This window comes from Hippocampus zosterae, chromosome 7 (assembly GCF_025434085.1).
Source record: "Hippocampus zosterae strain Florida chromosome 7, ASM2543408v3, whole genome shotgun sequence".
NCBI lineage: Eukaryota > Metazoa > Chordata > Actinopteri > Syngnathiformes > Syngnathidae > Hippocampus > Hippocampus zosterae.
The window spans coordinates 18416600-18436474 of record NC_067457.1 but is presented as its reverse complement, the minus strand read 5'-3'; the positions used below and the strand labels follow the sequence as shown (position 1 = coordinate 18436474).

At 43.9% G+C, this 19875-nt stretch overlaps 3 protein-coding genes and 1 long non-coding RNA gene across 5 annotated transcripts; 3 read left to right on the top strand and 1 right to left on the bottom strand.

Annotated features, from left to right (window-relative positions):
- The first annotated feature begins 719 nt into the window (after positions 1 to 719).
- On the top strand, positions 720 to 6851 carry mturn (maturin, neural progenitor differentiation regulator homolog (Xenopus)). Its single transcript, XM_052070416.1, has 3 exons — positions 720 to 878; positions 4529 to 4651; positions 5609 to 6851. The coding sequence occupies exons 1-3, from the start codon at positions 720 to 722 to the stop codon at positions 5714 to 5716; spliced, it is 390 nt and encodes a 129-aa protein (XP_051926376.1). The 3' UTR covers positions 5717 to 6851.
- Positions 6852 to 6858: 7 nt separating this feature from the next.
- Positions 6859 to 9932, bottom strand: LOC127603817 (uncharacterized). 2 transcript variants are annotated; one of them, XR_007963139.1, is made up of 2 exons: positions 9808 to 9932; positions 6859 to 7541 (listed from the first exon to the last, which is right to left on the bottom strand). It is a non-coding gene; the product is annotated as an uncharacterized LOC127603817 (long non-coding RNA). The 2 variants fall into 2 exon arrangements; XR_007963140.1 differs by lacking the exon at positions 9808 to 9932 and adding an exon at positions 8837 to 8981.
- On the top strand, positions 7518 to 12590 carry LOC127603797 (E3 ubiquitin-protein ligase ZNRF2-like). The gene is made up of 4 exons (XM_052070414.1): positions 7518 to 8287; positions 9861 to 9956; positions 10838 to 10943; positions 11719 to 12590. The coding sequence occupies exons 1-4, from the start codon at positions 7960 to 7962 to the stop codon at positions 11774 to 11776; spliced, it is 588 nt and encodes a 195-aa protein (XP_051926374.1). The 5' UTR covers positions 7518 to 7959; the 3' UTR covers positions 11777 to 12590.
- A 782-nt stretch (positions 12591 to 13372) lies between these two features.
- On the top strand, positions 13373 to 14683 carry txnl4a (thioredoxin-like 4A). Its single transcript, XM_052070415.1, has 4 exons — positions 13373 to 13519; positions 13712 to 13893; positions 14140 to 14243; positions 14319 to 14683. The coding sequence occupies exons 2-4, from the start codon at positions 13741 to 13743 to the stop codon at positions 14488 to 14490; spliced, it is 429 nt and encodes a 142-aa protein (XP_051926375.1). The 5' UTR covers positions 13373 to 13519; positions 13712 to 13740; the 3' UTR covers positions 14491 to 14683.
- The last annotated feature ends 5192 nt before the right edge of the window (positions 14684 to 19875 follow it).

Sequence of the window (19875 nt, the reverse complement as noted above, 5' to 3'; positions counted from 1 at the left end):
AATTTTAAATTAAAATATATATATTACAAATAAAGCAAACTAACAAGATGAAGCAAGTCTAGCTAATGTCTTTTTTCAATATTTAAAAGAAATACAATTATTGTACAGATGAAGTTGATAACTTTATTACGATGCAAGTGTAGGCTACCAAACGACGTGCTGTTTTTATTATTGGTTTATTTGAACAATTAACACACACATTACAGTAGATTTATTTAAAAATATACACACACTATATAGTGTATAGACAACGTTGCGCCGTACGCAAGAAACGGTACCTAATTAAGTGTCCAGTCGGCATATTTATGAAGAATGCGGTGCCACGTGGGACACCTGTAGTGTATTTTGCCATTTGCAAATTTATTAAAGATTACCGTTGCTCAAATATGAAGAAAAACGAGGAAAAATTTGCAGAACGCCGCAACATGGACGCCGGCTTGGATCAACGTTCGTCATCGCGTTTTATTTTTTTTTTTCAAGCGTCCCCTTGTGCGTGTACATCATGCACTCACTCACTCACTCGCCCGCCGGATTGCTTCCACAACGGAGCGGAATGGCGCTCTCTTCCTACTGACTCCTTCTTTTTAAAGAGGCGCAGCCGATGCGACCACCCGCTCGCCTCCTCTTTGTCTCTCTTCCACATCCGCATCGAGGAGCACCTTTGAGCGTCGGAAGGAGGCGGCGGCGGAAGGGAGGCAGCGAGAGGGGGCTAACCGAGGATGGAGTTCAAGCATCTGGTGGAGGCGGCCGAGAAGTGGTGCTCGGGGAACCCGTTCGAGCTCATCTTCGCCGAGGAGGACGATGAGAGGCGGCTGGACTTCTACGCGGAGCCCGGCGTCTCCTTCTACGTGCTGTGTCCCGGCGGAACCGACACTTTTGTGAGTCGGCCTCTCCCCTCTCTTCATATCGACACGGGACATGCATGTGTGCGTGTGAGCGTTCGAGCATAGGCGGGGTCCCTCGTGGACTCGGAGGAAGGAACGGATGATGTCATGCACCACCACCCGTTCCCAGACTCAAATATCAAGTCCCCCTGGTTGGATTCTGATGCATAACATGTCACATTCTGGTCGCTGCAGTGTCATATGATGCAATCGTGCAACAACGCAGGTTTGCACCATCATCCGCGAGGTTGATGCTGGGCAGAAAAGGCAACTCACAAACAGTGGCGGCTCCTGGATTTATTATACAAATCCGTCAGGCGGGCCTTTTTCGATGCTGGCTCAAGGAGGCAGGGGGAAGCTGAATAAAGCCTTAGGCCTCGCTACATGCAGTTAGCCGAGCCTTGTAGCTCAACCAAGTCCTGGAAAAAGATTCGGTGTATTGTCTTTGGACTGTTGATTATTCATGTCGGGTTATTCGGGTCCACGTTCCGTCACAAGGGAGCTTCTCCTCTCTAAAATGGCTGTGATTAAGGACTTCATTGGTATGACTTCATTTGTCTTCCTCCATTTTGCATCTCGAAGCGATCTTCTCCAAATCCCATAGTTTGGCCTGTCCATAAGCCGCACTTGATAACCGACGGGACGTGACGACAGCCTCAGATGGGAGGGAGGTCATGTAAACCAAGATGCACTTTTCACAAGCCCTCATGGGTTGAAAAAAAAATGCATCCAGGGAGCAAATAAGCCAGCAATCAGATAACACAGATGAATTTTATTCCTCATTAACTATATTCTCCTTTCAAAAGGTGTGGCCTGAAGCAGGGCTGGATTGGCCTGTCGGGGACAGCGGGCAGATGTCCGGTGGGACGGCATCTTTTGGTGCCGTCCGTGGCGGTCCTATTAAATTAATTTAATGAACCGAATGATTGAATTGTTCTTCCTTTTTGATCGTCCCTACCTCCAAGGTGAGAGGGTGGTCGTATCTAAATCTAGCGGTATTTAGCATTTAGCGCGAGCCGTGCGCCCCACCATGGCCGTATCTTTTACACAATTTGAACTAGAGTCTATGGGTACACGCATTCAACCTGCTCGTTTAAAAAGAGACACTGATGTTTCGAAAGAGTATTATTTCATTGTTATTGAAATTGTTCCCGTCTTATTCAAGTTCATGTGGGTGAGTGGTGGCACACGAGCGCCCTCTATTGGCCAAAACCCAACAGATTGCTTTCAGAAGAACACATATCGTTTTCATCGTCATCCTCACATCAGTGCTGCTTGTTGTTGTTGCCTTCCGACTGCCCCTCCCCCCTCAACCCGCCCCAGCTTTAATGACAGAGGCCAGATGGAGATGACCCATGAGGCCCTCTTCACTCGATGACACAATGACACAGCGGTCGCCGTTACATGTACGGGCCTCGATGTAGACAAGAGAAAGAAGCCTGGTGTGGCAACATAGCGTTGTGATGATATGACGGAACATCCATTTTGTGTCCCTTTTGGAAAGTTAAGTTACTTGGAAACAGTTCAAGAAATGCACAGTTGGCCTAGAGGACGCAACATTAGGTACACCCAAATCAGATGCGACACAAAAGCTGTGTTAAAAATATGGTCTTTTTTTTCATGGATATTATTGCCATTTCTTCATATTTCGGCCCTCCAACAGAGCTAAATTACTTGCGGAAATTTGATGATGATGTTCACATTCTTCTGGGGGCAAAAGGCAAATTGAGAAAAGTGTCAAATCGAATTATTTGAGGGAGTCACAGCTTTAAACTCAGATTTTTTTCCCTAATTTATTAGTATTTGAAAAACAAGCTGAAGCCAAGTTAAATAAATAAGGGAATAATTTTTTTCTGAAAAATTACAAATTGAAAAAAAATAAGAAAATGCTGGCATACCAAATTCCTTTTTTTTTGGTTTGATTTTAAAGATTGATTAAATAAAACTCTGTTTCAATTTCTTCTTCTTCTATTTTTTGTCTCTGATTGTCGTTGCGTAACTGGATTGCATCACACCGAGTGCCGTTTCTGCTCTATCCTTGAGACTTTTCCCCTCCATCCTTGTTATGATCGATACGTCCACCCACCCAAGGATACACGCGCTTTGAGGCTGAAGTTTTCAGACATGCTGAGGCCCACAAAGAGACAATTGGAATGACAATAAACATGCTGTTTTCATAATCATGCCGTTACATTGGTGGTGAACCTTACTTGGTCTCCCTATCAAATGCGCTATTCTTTTACAAACCGAATATTACTCACTGTGATGACACGTTCAGGAGTACCTAACGTTGTGACTGACAGTATATAGCAAGCGACGACGATACAAAGAGATTTTGTGATTTGCCTTCATGCAGCCCATCTCTCACGTAAGTCGTCTTTTATCTCCTGCTCTAGTTTGCAGTGTAACGCCACATTCGAATAGAACGCAGGCCAGTCGCCGCAAGCCTACGCAGGCTTACTCGCACACGCACATCAGCTGCAATAACTGTCTCTCTTCGGGACTTCGGAGCACCGAGCACTCCCACTCAATTTAAAACCACGCGCTGAAAATCCTCCGAGAGCCCATACGACACTCGTGAAAAAAATATGATGCAGCAATGTTCATTATTTTAAATGATAAGCATTTGTGGGGTCATATATTGGATTTAATTGTATTTGGAATTGCAATGGCGGGCCACATCGAAACCCCTCTAGGGGCCGTTATATGGCCCACGTGCCGCACGTTGATCCACATTGTTTTTCCATGTGACCTCGGGGGGGGGGGGGGGGGGGGGGGGGGTTACATGTGAAAGTCTGGGCGTGAGCTGTGGCCAACAGCAGCTCCTTCTTAGGTGCTGTATTTCATCCAGTGTTCAGTAAATAAAACAAATAAGAAATGGCTGAAAAGCGCGTCAGTCTGTGGCTCCCCTTTCCCACACGCAAAGGCATTACAGTATGTATATAGCGGACCTAAGCAATACTCTTATTTTTTGACAGGGCTTTTGCACAATAACAGGTTTCCCCACAATTTAAAAACAAATTGTGAATAGATTATTGATGTACTACATAAGTATGGTTAATCTATCTCCGCCAACCTCGGATGGTGACGTGCAGAACAATGAAATACTCTTGCACTAAATGGCAGAAGATAGGAGTGAGCCAGGAGCTTCCCCCCCCCCCCCCCCCATTCTATAAAGCAAGTGCCTTGGCTAAATAAAGCTTAGCAAAGAGTGCACTAGAGGGCGCTGCAACACAAAACGCACTCCCCCATTGAAAGAGGTCACGCAGGTCACCAGATCTGGCGCCTGACCTTGTCGATGTTTCACTTCTCGCTCTTGAGAGTGAGTCAAACGAGGCTTCGGGTGCCTTGCTCAAGCGCGGTTGGCACAAGGGTTTAGCGCCGAGCCCCCGCGACACGAACATTTTTCTTGTAGTCATCTATTTGCACCGCTCCCACACGAGGGTGTGTCCGATAAAAGGTGGCGAGGCTGACTAAAACCAAACACTTTGGGCGACCTTTAACATAATGAACCATATTCAAAGCGGCCCCTTTGTGTTGTTTTATTTAAACGGCGCCTCCCAGCTATTTAGTCGATTGGCACGGGCCAAATTTTTGTTTTCATTTTCCATCATGTTTCTAATGAACTTGATGTGTGTTTACAGCACGTGTGGAGCGAAAGTGAGGATTGCCTACCGTTCTTACAGCTGGCTCAGGATTACATCTCATCCTGCGGCAAGAAGACCCTGCTGGAGGTGCTACAAAAGGTCTTCACGTCCTTCAGGCCTGTAAGATAAACATTTTAACACACACACACACACACGGTGAGCTCAGAATGCTGCTCTGGTGTCTCTCTCGAAACTGAGAAAGAGATAGATAAGATTGAATTATTCATAGAATGGCGTCACGATGAGTTTAATGTGCTGAATGAGTATCAGCTGGCTGCAAATGATTGAAAAAAAAAGTATGAAAAGGTTGGTAATAAATGCATTTGCTATTTGTATTCATTCATTCATCTTCCGAACCGCTTGATCCTCACTAGGGTCGCGGGGGTTGCTGGAACCCATCCCAGCCGTCTCCGGGCAGTAGGCGGGGGACACCCTGAATCAGTTGCCAGCCAATCGCAGGGCACACAGAAACGAACAACCATTCGCACTCACTCACACCGAGGGACAATTTAGAGTGTTCAATCAGCCTGCCACGCATGTTTTTGGAATGTGGGAGGAAATCGGAGCACCCGCAGAAAACCCACGCAGGCCCGGGGAGAACATGCAAATTCCACACTAGGAGGACGGAGCTGGAATCGAACCCAGTACCTCAGTGTGAAGCCGACGTGCTAACCACTGGACTACCGGGCTGCCCTGCTATTTGTATTGCTATTTGTATTGATTTTTAAAAATATATATATTTTCAAAAGTATTCATATCACCACCCCGCCAAAATAAAAAAATCGGCAAGTCTCTGCTTTGCTATGTAGCCACTGGGTTGATCATGCGCTAGGTTAAGACGGTAAGTTGAGAGTGGAATGGACTGTACTTTTGCCACAGTAACTTGGGACGTGCTCCAAACTTCAAGTTCAAGACGCGAGACTGACTTCTGACTCGCATATACTGTATGTGACCAACTCCTACCTCTTACCCGACTAATAAAAAAGCCTCTTTCTGTATTGACTCTACTGACACCAGTACACGGCGCACGCTCCCAAGTGTGCTTCCACTCAATCCTGTCCATCTCCTCCTCGCTAGCTGCTGGGGCTCCCTGACATAGAAGACGAGACGTTTGAGCACTACCACGCCGACGTGGAGGGCGAGCCGGGGCCCGACCATCAGCAGATGGGGGTCAGCCAGCAGTGACGAGGAAAGAGGAGGAGGGAGGAAGCCGGCCAGCGATCCTGGGGTGGGGGTGGGGGGGGCTCACTACGGACACACACACACACATACAGAGGGCCATATTACAAGAAAAAAAATGCACCGCGTTCTTGAATGTTGCTTTGCTTTCTAAAGGCGCGCGCTCTGTTGCACTTGGTTGAACCCTGTCCCTTTCAGTCCCGCTGCATATAAACAAAACAGGGTTTACGTGACCTACGCCGACGCGCAACCATCATAATCATTCACCGTTTACGGTTAACCTTCCACCGCGCGGCAGCGGTTACGGCACGACTTCCGACTTCCCGGGAGGCGAATGTGACCATTAACCCACTTTCTGCGCTCGCCTTGCTACAACGCGCAAACGCCAGAGAGGAGGATGGAGGAGTGAGAAAAAAAACACACACACACACACCGAGATGAGGCGAAGCGTGGAGATTTTTCCATTGGCGATCCAAAGTGAACCTCAAGTGTTTTGACTGCGATTCTAAAAAGCGTGTTACGTGTTTGCTTATCAGGAGAGTATTTTGGGTTACATCACCGTAAGAGAAAGGATTTTTTTTCCTCCCCCTCTTTTGCCATCTTGTGACTGTCACAACAAAAGGCCCTGTGCTGCAGTTGACGCGCTTCCTGGTTGCAGTGTCACATGACACCCTCGTTTATCTTTATCTCTTAACTGTGGTCTTCCTAGTTGTTGCCTTGCCTCTCCCAGCACAAGCCGTTCACATAACTTTCAATTTAGCATAGATTAACCATATGCAGATGCAAACGGCAGAATAAAGTCTGTACAGGGGGAGTACAGTATGCACATTTTTGGTCCAGGAAATAAGTTCTGGTGTCCTGTAATCACAGGTACATTAGTAGACATTGTACACAGAGGCACAGAGATGGACTCCAGTTGTACTCCCCAGATTTTCCAATGAAGTAAATCTGATTTCTGTTGTTATTTACCGCCGAGAGCCAGCCTGCCGATCACCACCTTCTTCACGGTTTCTCTTGAGCCTGTGTTAGTGTCATCCTAGGCCTCTTCTGATGTTCTTCATGCAATGTATCTTTAATGCGTTTGCCCCCTTGAGACGTGCGTGGGTGTGTGCAATTGTTCCAATAAAGCGTGTGAACCCAATTTTTGGTTGTTGTGCAGTGTTTTTTTTTTCCCCGCGGGGATCAAGTTCCATCCATTTCACTAGGTTCACGGCTGTCGCAAAAATACCCCCCCCCCCCATTTCCAAAAATATGCATGTTGGGTTTATTTCAGACTCTGCATTTCCCATATGGGTGAATATGAATGCATATTCTACCGGGTTTAAGTCGAGATTACTTCGACGCATATGTTGTGGTGCACCGGATTTGAAAGTAAATATGAATGTATTGTCTGTAGGTGTGAGCGAGAATGGTTGTTTGTTTATATGAAGCCAGCGATTGACGATGGCAACAAGTCCTGAACCAACAACAGGCCGCAGGGCTCACTGGATCTGAATCTGACGTCACGAGCCACCTGACGCAGGCGCCCGACTTGGGAGTCAAGCACGGGTCGGAAACGAGGAAAAAGGTTTTCGGCCTTCAAAATACAAAACATGTGTAGTTTATCCAACAAAGTACACAATTATAAATCCGTACCATTGACGCATATTAATTCTACTCCATATTTAAGTGTAAAGTAAAAAGTTAAATGTTAAATTCCACAGTGACTTAAACGCGTACGGTCGCACGCTTACTCTTATTTTGAAGGCAACAGTCTCCTCTTGGCGTAGGCTTCCGGAGGGAGGAGGAGGGCAATCCCTGCTTGTATTTTTCTCTGCAGACTGTCCACAGTCTAGAACAAAAACAAACTTGAACTACGTGGGATGCGTGTCAACTCTTGATCATTCGCTCGTCTGCCCGAGGATCAACGGATGGCGTCAAGTTGACAAGATTCTTCCTTTTTTCCCCCAACCTTTGTTTTGTTTCGGGGCTAAACGAGAACGAAGGGGGAGGGCTCTGCCGAGCTGAAAAAAGAAAGAAAAACAACAACAAAAAACGCCCCTTTGGGAAACTAAAGTTGCGTCTCAGCCAGTGCGCACTTTTACGCTCAACGCTGGAACTTTAAGATGTTGTCTCGACGCGGCAATGTCGCTTTGACTTGCGTTTTCTTTGTTGCCGTCACCTCGTCAGGACGGTAAGCATGTGTTAAGCCCCACTCAAGAGCTTGACGAGCTTCGCCCCGATCACCAAAACAATAGACAAAAACCAGCATGGGGGCCAAACAAAGCAGTCCCGTGTATGACGGCAGGACCCGGGCTTATTCCAGCTCCGATCTGCCGTCCGGCAACACCGGCGGAGGGGAAAGGTTCGCCGGTTTCAGGTACACCAATGGACCCGAGGGCCCACGGATCAGGTACACGGGCGGGGTCCCGACCAGCTCCGGCCTCAGCATACCGGCCGGGGGCAGGCCCGGCTCGCACGCTCTTAATCAAAGTCTGGACGGCACAGATGGCGACGACGAGGGCCAGATGACCCCCGAGGGCCACAGGCTACTAATAGGGTCCCTACCGGCTCATCTATCCCCCCGCCTTCTGACAGGTAAGCTCAAGATCAGGTAGCTCCAGGATCAAAGTTGATCATTGTGCAGAAGGTTATGATTTCGATTTTTTTTTAACAGCCTTTCTGTGCATATTCTCGGCATACTCCAGGCTAATCGCATATTTAAAAACGTCCGTGAGATTAATTGAAATCTCTAAATTATCCATAGGTGTGAATGCATGCTCAATTGGGTTTAAATCGGGGACTGATTTGGATGCAAAATCTGTGCCTACATGCAAGTAAATACTGCTGCTTGTCGATATGCGCCCTACGATTGGCCGAAACCACCGGGGAGGACCTCCTCTCGTCTAAGTCAGTTGGGATGGGCTCAGGTGGGTTAGGCTTTGCGGCCCAGCAAAGGATACAGATTTTTTTCTGGCGATTGATTTTTTTTTTTTAAGTTATAAACAAGACTTAGCTTCTTTAATGCTGAGAAACACGAGGAGCCATGCCATGACCCCAAAACGGAAAATAACTTCACTTTATTTTACACAGGGTTTTTATTTGCGGTCGTACATGGCCCACGTGTCGCATATTGCCCACACCCACTCGCTCTGGCTCTATCCATTGTTCTCTTCTGAAGAACACGTCACCTCCGATGTGGCCTAACTTTACCATGCATGTCCTATAAAAGTTAAGTCTGCATATTTTAACAAGGCCTTACTTGCTTGAATTTTCCCAGTGGGACATATGGCACTTATAGTATAACAGCCATCGCCGTTTGATTGCAGCCACAGGTGGCTGTTTTGTTTAAGAGTCTTCTTTCCCCCCCCCCCCCTCCTCCCTCTTTAACCGTCTTGCAAAACCGGCCTGTTTTTCGCGGTGACTGCGAGAGGGAAGAGTGCATAATGTAGGTCAGCAGATAAGAGCTGCCTGCTAGTTACACATTTGCACGCACGCACACACACACATACACACACACACACACACACACACATCCTGGTGGGGTGTGTCCTAAAGAAGACAAAACAGAACTTACTCAAAACAGTGCGTCACCTCCCCCAACAGCATATACAGTAATTGAAACAAAGCTTTCACAGTGCATCCATGTAATTTCCTTATTATGACTTCTCCTGATACGACGCCCCGTGGTGATTTTCCAGACGAGGAAGTGTAATCATTAATGAGCAGCAGGTCTTCTGTCGCGTCCACGTGCTGTTCCTCTTTTTCTGGCCTTGCTCGCGGCACACATGGTGCACATATGATGCATGGGAGGCCATTTCCCGATTTGGATTTTGTCAAACTCAGGCGAGTGGACGCTTGCCCGGTTAATCTGGCCCAGAAGCTGCTCCAAATCCAAATATATGGGCTTCAAATTATGACTTGATTCAACACTAAAACCAGGCAGTCACATGCAGTGTGTTTCCAGAAGGTTGTGTTGCGAGGTACATTATGACCTTGCACAATTGAAATGAAAAGAATGGCTTACAGATAACCGAGTCCCAAAGTCCATGGCATGCTGTGCGTACTAAAACGGTCACATGGTGTCTCTTTCCAGAAGGATGTGTTAGGTTGTGTACCTTTCACTCGGAGACCACATCTGGCTCCTCTTCATCTTGCTCTCCGTGTACAGGTTTCCACTGTCCCGTGTGCTCCAAGTTCATGGCATCGGAGGAAATCGAGAAACATCTGCTCATGTGTTTCAGCAAATCGCGCCTCACCTACAACAGTAAGAGCGACGCCATAATGCTTTTAGGAAGGGAGAAGCAATACATATCATCCGAATGGAGGCACTCCTTAATATTGGACTTGATCAAAAACACATCATTATGACATAATTAGAGATTGCAATGAATTCAACAGTTTTGCCACCATTTTCTGCTTCAATTCAATTAGCATTGTGCTGCTCCTTGTGATGTGTTTACCTTGGTCCCCCCTCGGGGCAGTAGAATACAAGTATATGAACCTACATGGAACCAGTTAAAGGTCGCCGGTAAGCTATGATAATAGCTGTTCTCTGCAGAGGATAAAGAATACATGCCTGGGTGTATTGAAGTCTTGTCTGTCTGTTTGTAGCCAGTTATTCACGATAACCACCACCATGCACAAATGCAGCAACAACTACAAATAATTCACAAAATTCTCACATGCTCACACGTAATCCGCTGAGAGATTATATAAAAATTACAATTGCTCCTGTGTCAGTTATTCATGACCTCCACCATGCACAGTAGAAATCAAAGTAGTATTGTAGTATTTATCTCTCTGCTTAACCATGCAGATACTATTATCTCTATCCTTGGTTCGAGTTTAGATATATACAGTAGATGGCAGTTCCACCGGTGAGCCCGGGTTTTGATGTGAGGGCCCGTTGCAGCGAGAAAAAGCACAAAGCACGCTACGTGCTTCAGATTATTATATATATTTTTTTCATCCTAAAGGATGTGTCTGTTGAAATTCTTGAACAAGTTACAAAGACCCAGGGTCCAGTAACTCATCTGACATTTGATACTATGTTTGGTTTGTGTGTATATATATATATATATATATATATATATATATATATATACAGTATATATATATATCTCCTATATATTATTTCCATCTCAGAGGACATCCTGTCCAGAGATTCTGGGGAATGTACCATCTGCTTAGAGGCGCTGGAGCAAGGCGACACCATTGCCAGACTCCCCTGCCTCTGTATCTACCATAAAGGGTAATTTACACACACACACACAAAATACAGTGTACTGAGTTGGCACAACTGAACGCTCGAGCTCCCTGAACAGGTTTTCTATTGGGTTGAGATGAGCACTGACTAGGTCCCATTTAAATGCTTCTTCTGAAGCCACTCCTTTTGTTTAATATATTCCGGTGAACAATTTTTTGTATATTTTGAGTCACTGGTTTCATCCAAGACTTGACAGTGACTGTGACTTGAAAATGCTTAATAGTTCCTTTCATGTATTTTGGGGCTGCTCCTTCACCTTTATCGTGATCACGCTAACTCCACGAGGAAAGGTGTGAATCGTCTGACTGAGGCCCAGAGTTCTCAACGCCAAACCTCAGAACTGCGAGGCAGACGAGCAAGCTAACACGAGGGCATCATGCTGCCGAATACTTATTCCACCATATTGCCGTAAATGCAGAGTTCGGTCACTCATTTCATAACTATCCTTCACTACTACTGTACTCTTTAAGGTTGGAAGCACTTGTCTTCCAATAGCTGAAAGCTATGACAGATATTAAAAAAAAACAACTTTTATTTTCCTTGGCAAGCAAACATTGAGTCTGAACATTTAGATTACAAACCGCTTAACCTTTATGTACAGTTTGGCTCAAATTTGACTCGTTGTGACATTTGACAGTAATAGAAAGAAATAGAAATACCCTCTTTTTTTTAATGTGTGCATGAAAACTGAAGAGTTGTAAATACGAAGTGAAGTATTATTTCGCAAATTTAACTTTTCTCTCCCTCTCTTTTTAACCAGGTGTATAGACGAGTGGTTCGAAGTGAATCGCTCGTGTCCGGAACACCCCTCCGACTAGCAAGGAGTACAACTGAATCAATATACCGTATCCAACCGTAACACTGTATGTTCCGGTGTTGTAATTATGTTTAAGTGCTCATCAGGGATTGTAAAACATGATTTTGTAGCGGATTATTCATGCAGCCTCGCAGGAGGGACGTCGATGGATATTATGTTATTTTGTTTTTGTTCGGGGAGTCATGGAATGTGCGGGGGGTGGGGCTGGGGATGGGGACTACTGATGGGAGTCCATTTGCGTCTCCAAAGTGAATGTTCATCGGGCCATGTGCTAGCTCGAGCCTTTCCCAAGTAGTAACTGGGATCCGGTGGAAGGAACTGTGTTGCGATGGGAAAGTCATGTGACATTTCAATAGAGATTTTTGTTGTTGTTGTCGTTGCCTGTTCTGCACTGGCTGAACAATGTGAAGAAAAAAAAGAAGAAGAAAGAAACAGCCGTACGGAATACAAGATGCCTACATCAGCTTTAAGGGATGATTAGCGTTGATGGCAGTAGTTTGTTTTTTTTCCTCCCAATATTCAAACAAACGTGTCATAGGCCAAATAGTCTTAACATGAAATAGCTCATGCTCGGCTACTCTGAACCACATCCATGCAATTATGTAGCATGTAGAAAGTGGAATTGACGATAGGCTCGGACATATCTTAAATGGTGATTTGTACACTCTTTGAAAAGGAGTGTCATAATATGCTGCTATGTCATAGACTGGAAAGTTTCCTATAACCATTGGATCTTTGTTCAGTGTCATTTCTATTTGTACTGTAATGAATTGCACAAGAGAATAAATGTTTTGTTATTGTGTCTCTCTACGGCATACGACGTGGCCTTGAAGCTAAACAATCCGTGTATATGTCCTGTCAAATGAAGGTTTCGTTAAAAAAAGAACCCCCCCCCCCAAAAAAAGCCTCACACAAATGGGGCTCATATTCCTTCTCTCAGTGTATTCCTTCTCTCACTATGACAATTCCCATTGTCATAAATTTTGTGTCTGTTACTTCTCTATGCCTGACCAAAGCAAAGGGGGAAAGGTAAAGTTCTTTTTGCCGTAGGATACTATCACAGATGCCATTGATCACATTCACATACATGTACTCTTTAACTGCAAATCCACCAAATTTGATAAGATTTTGAGCAGGAGGTAAATCCACTGAAGGTTTGAGTAAGAACACTGCCAGACGGACAATAATTTTGTTTTAAATATCACTTCTAAACATTGGGTGCACTTAAAGACATGTATACTGCTGTTTTGTGACCACTTGCACTGGACTTTGAGCAAAAGTTAAAAAATAAACCATTGTCCCCTTTTTAGATTGGGCTATTATGTCATTAACTTTTCTCTATACGTACACTGTTGGATTATCCTAGATTTACTGTATGTTCACGTAACTAACCAATATTCATATCAAAAAATGTGAAAAATAAGCACTTCTAATATTTATAGTTCCTTTTCTTATCAGAGTTTTTTTAATATTGTATTTGATCCGATTTGAAAAACTGTATCAAAATACGCCTTTTTGCTATTGAGAATAAAAAACAGCATTTTCAAATTTTCTGTGCACAAAGCGTTGAATCAAAACATCACGTCACCGCGATGTGTTTCCGTCGCCTGCTGATTACGTCAGAAAACCTATCGGCAACGTTCTCTGCATAAAGCGTCAGTCTGGAATTGCGGGAAATACGATTAATTTTGCACCTTTAAACCATTCCTTCGTGGTACAGCACTTTTTTACTACTACAACAAAGGTAAGTGTGTAATTTGTAAAGTATTTTAACAGTTGTTTGATTCGGTGTCTTAAACCGACATTCGTAATGCTAACCCAATACTGTAACTCATTAGCCATCGGGCTAACTGTTCTACATAATTATTGCTAATTTCAGAACGAGGATATTAAATGACAATATGTTGCGTGCATCTAATATTGTTGTCGATTTCAGGAGCGGGGAGTGGACAGCGACGTTTGAAAATGTCGTATATGCTACCGCATCTCCACAACGGCTGGCAGGTCGACCAAGCCATCCTGTCCGAGGAGGACCGAGTGCTCGTCATCCGCTTCGGACACGACTGGGATCCGACGTGTATGAAAATGGACGAGGTTCTGTACAGCATCGCCGAAAAGGTTCGTGGAGTGTTACTGGCATCGGTTTGAGCGGTACAGTCAAAAACAAGTTCAATAGCACTCACAAGCGCAATTGTAAACATACTGTGAAACGTCTCTAAAAGAAGGACTTATTCCAGTCACGGCAGAAATCTAGTGTGTTGTTGATTTGCAAGGACACCTGTGATTTATTTACAAAAAAACAAAAAAAAATCGAATGCATGATTTGTCTCCTGTAACAAATAATCAATTTTGCTGCGCCAACAGGTGAAAAACTTTGCCGTCATCTACCTGGTGGACATAACAGAAGTGCCTGACTTCAACAAGATGTACGAGTTGTACGACCCCTGCACTGTCATGTTCTTTTTTAGGTAAATTGCTCAGTCCTTCGTGTTTTTGTTTAACTTTAGTCTGTCTCACAGTCAAATTTTATCGCTCCTCTCAAGGAACAAACACATCATGATTGATTTGGGCACCGGCAACAACAACAAGATCAACTGGACGATGGAGGACAAACAGGAGATGATAGACATTGTGGAGACGGTGTATCGAGGAGCAAGAAAAGGACGAGGCCTGGTTGTGTCACCTAAGGATTACTCCACAAAATACAGATATTGATTTTTTTTTTGCTGATTTTTTTCTGTCATACTTTTGGCATTTGGTTATCGTTTTTAACATCTGATATGTTTTGTTTAGTTTCATAAAGTTTTTCCATTTATTTAAACCCAAACAATGTGTTTTTTGGTGCTCAACAATAAACAAGGCCTCATTTGTCATAAAGTCAGATATAAATGGGAACATGTTGTTTTAAGCACGCTCTTCATAATTATGTGTGGGATTGCAAAAGAATCCACTTGCATTCCCTCTCCTAATCCATGCTATGTCATGAAATCTAACAAAGCAAAATCCCAAAACATTTTGCTACCGAAATGAAATAAAAAAGAAAATGCTTAAAAAAACAAACACTAACTGAAACTACATCGTGCCGAAATTAAACGAAATTATGAAGCATTTGCAGAAAAAAACTGCATTCAAAACTCAGTGCATTGTCACAAATATTCCACTAGATGACGCCAAAGTAGTACCAAAAAAATGTTAACTGCTTGTGAAACATAAGCGAAAGGCATTTAGTGCAGAGTAATTTTGCGTATATTAATAACCAGAATTACACGATCTATATCATAAAACAAACATTGTGATATTTTGGGGTTTTTGTCAATTAAAAAAACCTTACACTGACAATTGGACACCTAATAATGCCTTTTATGTCCTCATGACATGTCTATGTTTACTTGTAAACATAGACCAGCAGGACTTCTTTCCTGAAAGATAATTTTAAAGATTCGCCATGAAAATGGCGGTGCGTAGTAATATTGTATTACCATTTTTTTCCTGCTAATGTTGTCTGCCAAAAGAGGCAACTTCCATTTATCCTGCTTCAATATAGCTAACCAATAACTGCACTGCCATATCTCTTGGGTTGTTTGATCGAATCTTCGCGTAAGAGGCACACACCAGGGAACGATCTCAAGCCCCATATATTGGTATGTTTGTTTTTGCTCATTCCTTAATAAAAAAGCTGATTGGGAGACACATTGAAGAGATGATGAGTTCAAATCTAAGATTGTGAGGTGGGGAGGGACTTCTCAGTGGCTTTTTTTGCCTCTGGGTCAAAGGAGATTAAAAAGATGATGTTTTGAGGAGATAAAATGCTGAAGCAAACATTCTTTCCATTCTCAGTGACACACTTAGCAGTTGGCTTAATATGCCACCCGTCTGCTGTTCACTCGGGGTACTGTGACTAACCGGATTTGCGTTTCTGTCTTTCTCAACAGGGAGCCATTCTCCCACTCGGCATCACCAAGTGGGAAGTAACTAAGTATAAATAGGTTTTTACTCTACTTATGTAGATTTTTCGGGTGTCTGTACTTGAGTGTTTATTTTTCCGACAACTACTTAAGCCCGTTTCACAGTCGACATTTTTTAACTTTTATGCAACCCTACCAGACTTTTCAGGCCAAATTTGACCTGTTTTTACATTTGACAGCAATGAAAATATCCCACATCATTCTTTCACCCCAAAGAGGAGAGGCAGAAGCAAAACAGGCCAAAATGTATGGAAATGAGTCGAATCAGTACTTTTACCACTTTTTTTTTTTTTTAACAAGTATCCGTAGAACCAGGTGTGAGTACTTTTCCCCCTCTGGTTTATTTACCTCAAAGTGAAGTCGCAGTGTGCGGGGAGAGGTGTCACTATGATTTAAACACACACATGCTGAGCAAACACCACACCAGGCTTTCCTCGCGCGCAACCCCCATTTTCACCGGAGCCCAATTAGCACCTGCTTGCACCTCACAGGCAGGCCGGCTGGCCGAGCCTCCTGCTGCACGGGAGGTGCAATACTGATAATTGCTGCAGCTGAACTAACACAGTCACTGTTCTCTGACACACACACATACACACACACACATCAGGATTGTGCCTTCAGTCTTCGTATCGATGCCCTGCTCCTTGCAAGTGATTTCATTTTGTATCGATGCTTTTGACCGTTAAGTAGGTTCCATTAACACCTACAAATGTAGCGGCAACCTACGTTTGGAATCACTTCGAGCGGCGGCGCATCTGAAGCTCGCTTGCAAACAAAAACGAGCAACACAACGAGCGTCACACACTCGTCACCTCCTGGATACGAATAGTAACTCCAGCTCCATCACACCACTATATCCCGAGCCATCTTCATCATCCCTCCTCCTCTACCTCGAAACGCATCCCTGTCCTCTCGTCACAGGCGCCTCACCTGCCTACCCACGCTGGTATGACCCCCCCCCAACCCAACCCAGACTCCCACCACCACTAACTGCATTTTGCCCTTACAAGGCGAGAGCACAGGCAGAGCGTACTAAGTGCGTGAGCTCCGCGGGGGTGCGGGGAGACCATGGAGACGGCGACGACCCGCCGAGATAGGAGGGGGATGGACGGATGGAGAGAGGATGCAAGCGGATGGAGTGGGGTGAGGGGGACAGGTAGTTCTATCAATGACTCCAAAGCGGAAGACAGAAATAGGCATAGAGTGGGCGGGGAAGGTGATGTGATAATTTTATTTATTTTTGTAATTCTCCCCCATTCTATATTATTTGGTCTCCGGTGAATATATTCTCTAATTTCTTTCGGAAAAATATCCACTGTATCAGGGATTTTTTTTCTATTATTTCTGAATTATGTCATCAATAGAATTGATGCGCACATGAAATTAAAGTTAATACAGAAAGGATTTAGCCTCATTCCCCCGCACATATGAAAGGTGCCCATGTCAAATGACTCTGGCGGGTTTATGCAGAACTTTATGCAAACAGGGACCTCGAATTAGCAAATTGCAGAGCATTATTATTGCATAATTATGCATGCGCTGTGCTGTGACTATATACGGTATCTCTGGAGGCAAACCTCCACCACTAATTTCATGCAAATGTAACTCCCTTCTGCTGTATCCTCAGTCACTTACTTTGGTCTACTTACAGTGCAACGCAACTGCTAAAATAAAATACGTCATTACTCTACTTGAGTAGATTTTTCAGGTATTTGTACTTGCATCGTCTGGCGCCAGGTTAAAAAATTATTTTTACTTCAGTTCACAAATAAAATTAATACTTCTATTTTTTTGTTTGTTTGATTCTACTTCCATAAAGTGTATGACTTTTGAAACACATGGTCACATGACCATCATGTGTACAGATTGGATTTCACGGCATGGTGCAACCTGAACGGATAGATTTGTTCACCACAGTTGGTCAAATGGGTTTGCGGGTCAGTGTTTTTTCACACATACACAAGAAAAAACAAAGGTTAAACTGACCCCCCCTCCACACACACACACCGTCACCTACACCTCTCTGTGTCTGTCATATAAATGTGCTTTAAAGACAACATCTGGTCCAGGGCTTGGTCCAGGTGACACAAGTGCATCCAAAGCCTTCTGGAGTCTCGAGTTAGAATCGGGCCATCTATTCCTGCCATAGCCTGATCATGGTCAACAAAAGATCCTAAGAGTGTGCAATCCAGGGGTGTCAAACTCATTTTTGTTGCGAGCCACATTTAGTGACCGTTTCCCTTGGAGGGCTGTTACGACCGTGAATCCATATAAAGAAGTCAACTACTGTAGTGAGGGGTTTTGGTGGCAAGAAAATGCTTACAATATCACGCTTATTGAATACATATGAGAAGCTGAAATTTTAGCAATCACTGTAGAAGTTGACGTTTGATTTGCTTTAGTGCTCTAAGTAAAATGATGTGGTGGGCCAAATCTGGCCCCCAGGCCTCGAGTTTGACACCTGTGGTGTACACTATAACTGTCAGACCAAGGTTGGCTTTTTTTTGAGTGGAAAAAGGGTTTCACTTCTAATTTGAGCTGGAAAAGTTGGGGAAATACTGATCTGAATTATTGTATAAATGGAATTATGCATGAAATTGATGATCATACTGTACTTGTGACAAATGGAGCACAATGTCGGGATTTAGTACACGTCCTCAGGCACTAAATTCATTATGTAGCTCTTAATTCTTGGTATGCGTGACGATCAAATGTTGCACATTACCAAGACCCCCACCCCCCACCCCATGTAAACATAATGCTGGAAAAAGTCCTTCCAGTTATAAGCAGGGGCTTTTTTTTTGCAATGTGAAAGCAGTAGTCAAAAGAGGAAGATTTACTCTTACTTTCACTTTAAATTGTCACGCATTATGCTTCCTCAACATGCTTCACCAAGCTCACCAATTTTTGCAAGTGCATAACTCCTGGCGAAAATGCGCAGATGCTAGGAGTCACTAATGTGACCTCCCCCACCCCCAAAACTCAATCAGTACCGACCACAGGGGGGGAAAAAAAATTGACCAGACAGCAGTTTCAACAAGCGACACAAAATAACGGACGTCTATCACCACAGGATGCATGGAAAAAAAATTGAGGGCTTCTCTCTGAAATCGAACAGGAAGTCAGCCATTTTGGTTTTAAGCAGCCATTTTGAGGGAATTGCGGCAAACTCCTACTTGGTAATTTGCCGGCACATTTTTGACGATATCGACTCTCATTAAATAGGATCTTAAATGTAACGTAAAAGACAAACAAACAAAGAAAACACATCAATAAATCGCCATTTCTAGAAATCTGCGATTTCAACTCTAGAAATTCGGTAAGTGGACTTATTGAGTTTTCCAAAAGCCCCTTTCTGTGTGTTCTCATAAAAACACTTAACAGTACTGCTGTAAACAATGAAAGACTTGATGCTGCAGTGTTTCATAAATGTCACCTGGCTGGAATTTATAGTTGGCCAACAACAGAAAACTCGTCAGCAAAGAGCCAAGTGATGCGACTATCCCCGGGTGATAGCTCGCAGTCACCCACACGGTGCGCAAAAATACATCCCTGACTCATCGTGATTCACTTTCACACACACACACAAAGTAAAAACAATTGGGGGGTGGGGGGGAGCTGGCATTTGCAAACCTTTTGGGTCTAAGGAGAATTTATTTTTATTTTTGATTATTGATTTAAAAGACAGGTGTCAAATCTCATGACCGGGTCCCAGATTCAGCTCGGCTCACTTCGTGGTACACTGAAGCAAATATAGAGTGTTTAATTTATATTTTCCAGCCAATAATCCAAGCACCCCCTGAGCCCCCCCCAAACCCCCCCCCACACACACAAACTAAATCCCTTCTTAACATAAACTGTTGAAACATTTGTATGATTTCAAATCTCTAGGAGAAGCAATGAAAATTAGCTTGATACCGTTTTGTTAATGTTCAAATTGCGACTTACAATACCACCAGATATCTTTTTAGAACTAAAAACTCTGTTGTGATGAAATTAATGTTGGTCATGACAGATGTCTTTTTTTGTGGTACTTGGTGCACTTGAGTACCACTGCATTAAAGATGTTTAAAAAAAATACCACACCAGGTTTGCCAGCAAGCGGGTCTAAAAAAAAAAACGGGGGCGGGCGGGT

Excerpts from the sequence above, each read along its gene's own strand:
- mturn (XM_052070416.1), top strand. The coding sequence starts at position 720 with ATGGAGTTCAAGCATCTGGTGGAGGCGGCCGAGAAGTGGTGCTCGGGG. Across the intron at positions 879-4,528 it reads CCGGCGGAACCGACACTTTT|CACGTGTGGAGCGAAAGTGA; the intron begins GTGAGTCGGCCT and ends GTGTGTTTACAG. Across the intron at positions 4,652-5,608 it reads TCTTCACGTCCTTCAGGCCT|CTGCTGGGGCTCCCTGACAT; the intron begins GTAAGATAAACA and ends CCTCCTCGCTAG.
- LOC127603797 (XM_052070414.1), top strand. The coding sequence starts at position 7,960 with ATGGGGGCCAAACAAAGCAGTCCCGTGTATGACGGCAGGACCCGGGCT. Across the intron at positions 9,957-10,837 it reads ATCGCGCCTCACCTACAACA|AGGACATCCTGTCCAGAGAT; the intron begins GTAAGAGCGACG and ends TTTCCATCTCAG. Across the intron at positions 10,944-11,718 it reads CTCTGTATCTACCATAAAGG|GTGTATAGACGAGTGGTTCG; the intron begins GTAATTTACACA and ends CTTTTTAACCAG.
- txnl4a (XM_052070415.1), top strand. The coding sequence starts at position 13,741 with ATGTCGTATATGCTACCGCATCTCCACAACGGCTGGCAGGTCGACCAA. Across the intron at positions 13,894-14,139 it reads TGTACAGCATCGCCGAAAAG|GTGAAAAACTTTGCCGTCAT; the intron begins GTTCGTGGAGTG and ends CTGCGCCAACAG. Across the intron at positions 14,244-14,318 it reads ACTGTCATGTTCTTTTTTAG|GAACAAACACATCATGATTG; the intron begins GTAAATTGCTCA and ends GCTCCTCTCAAG.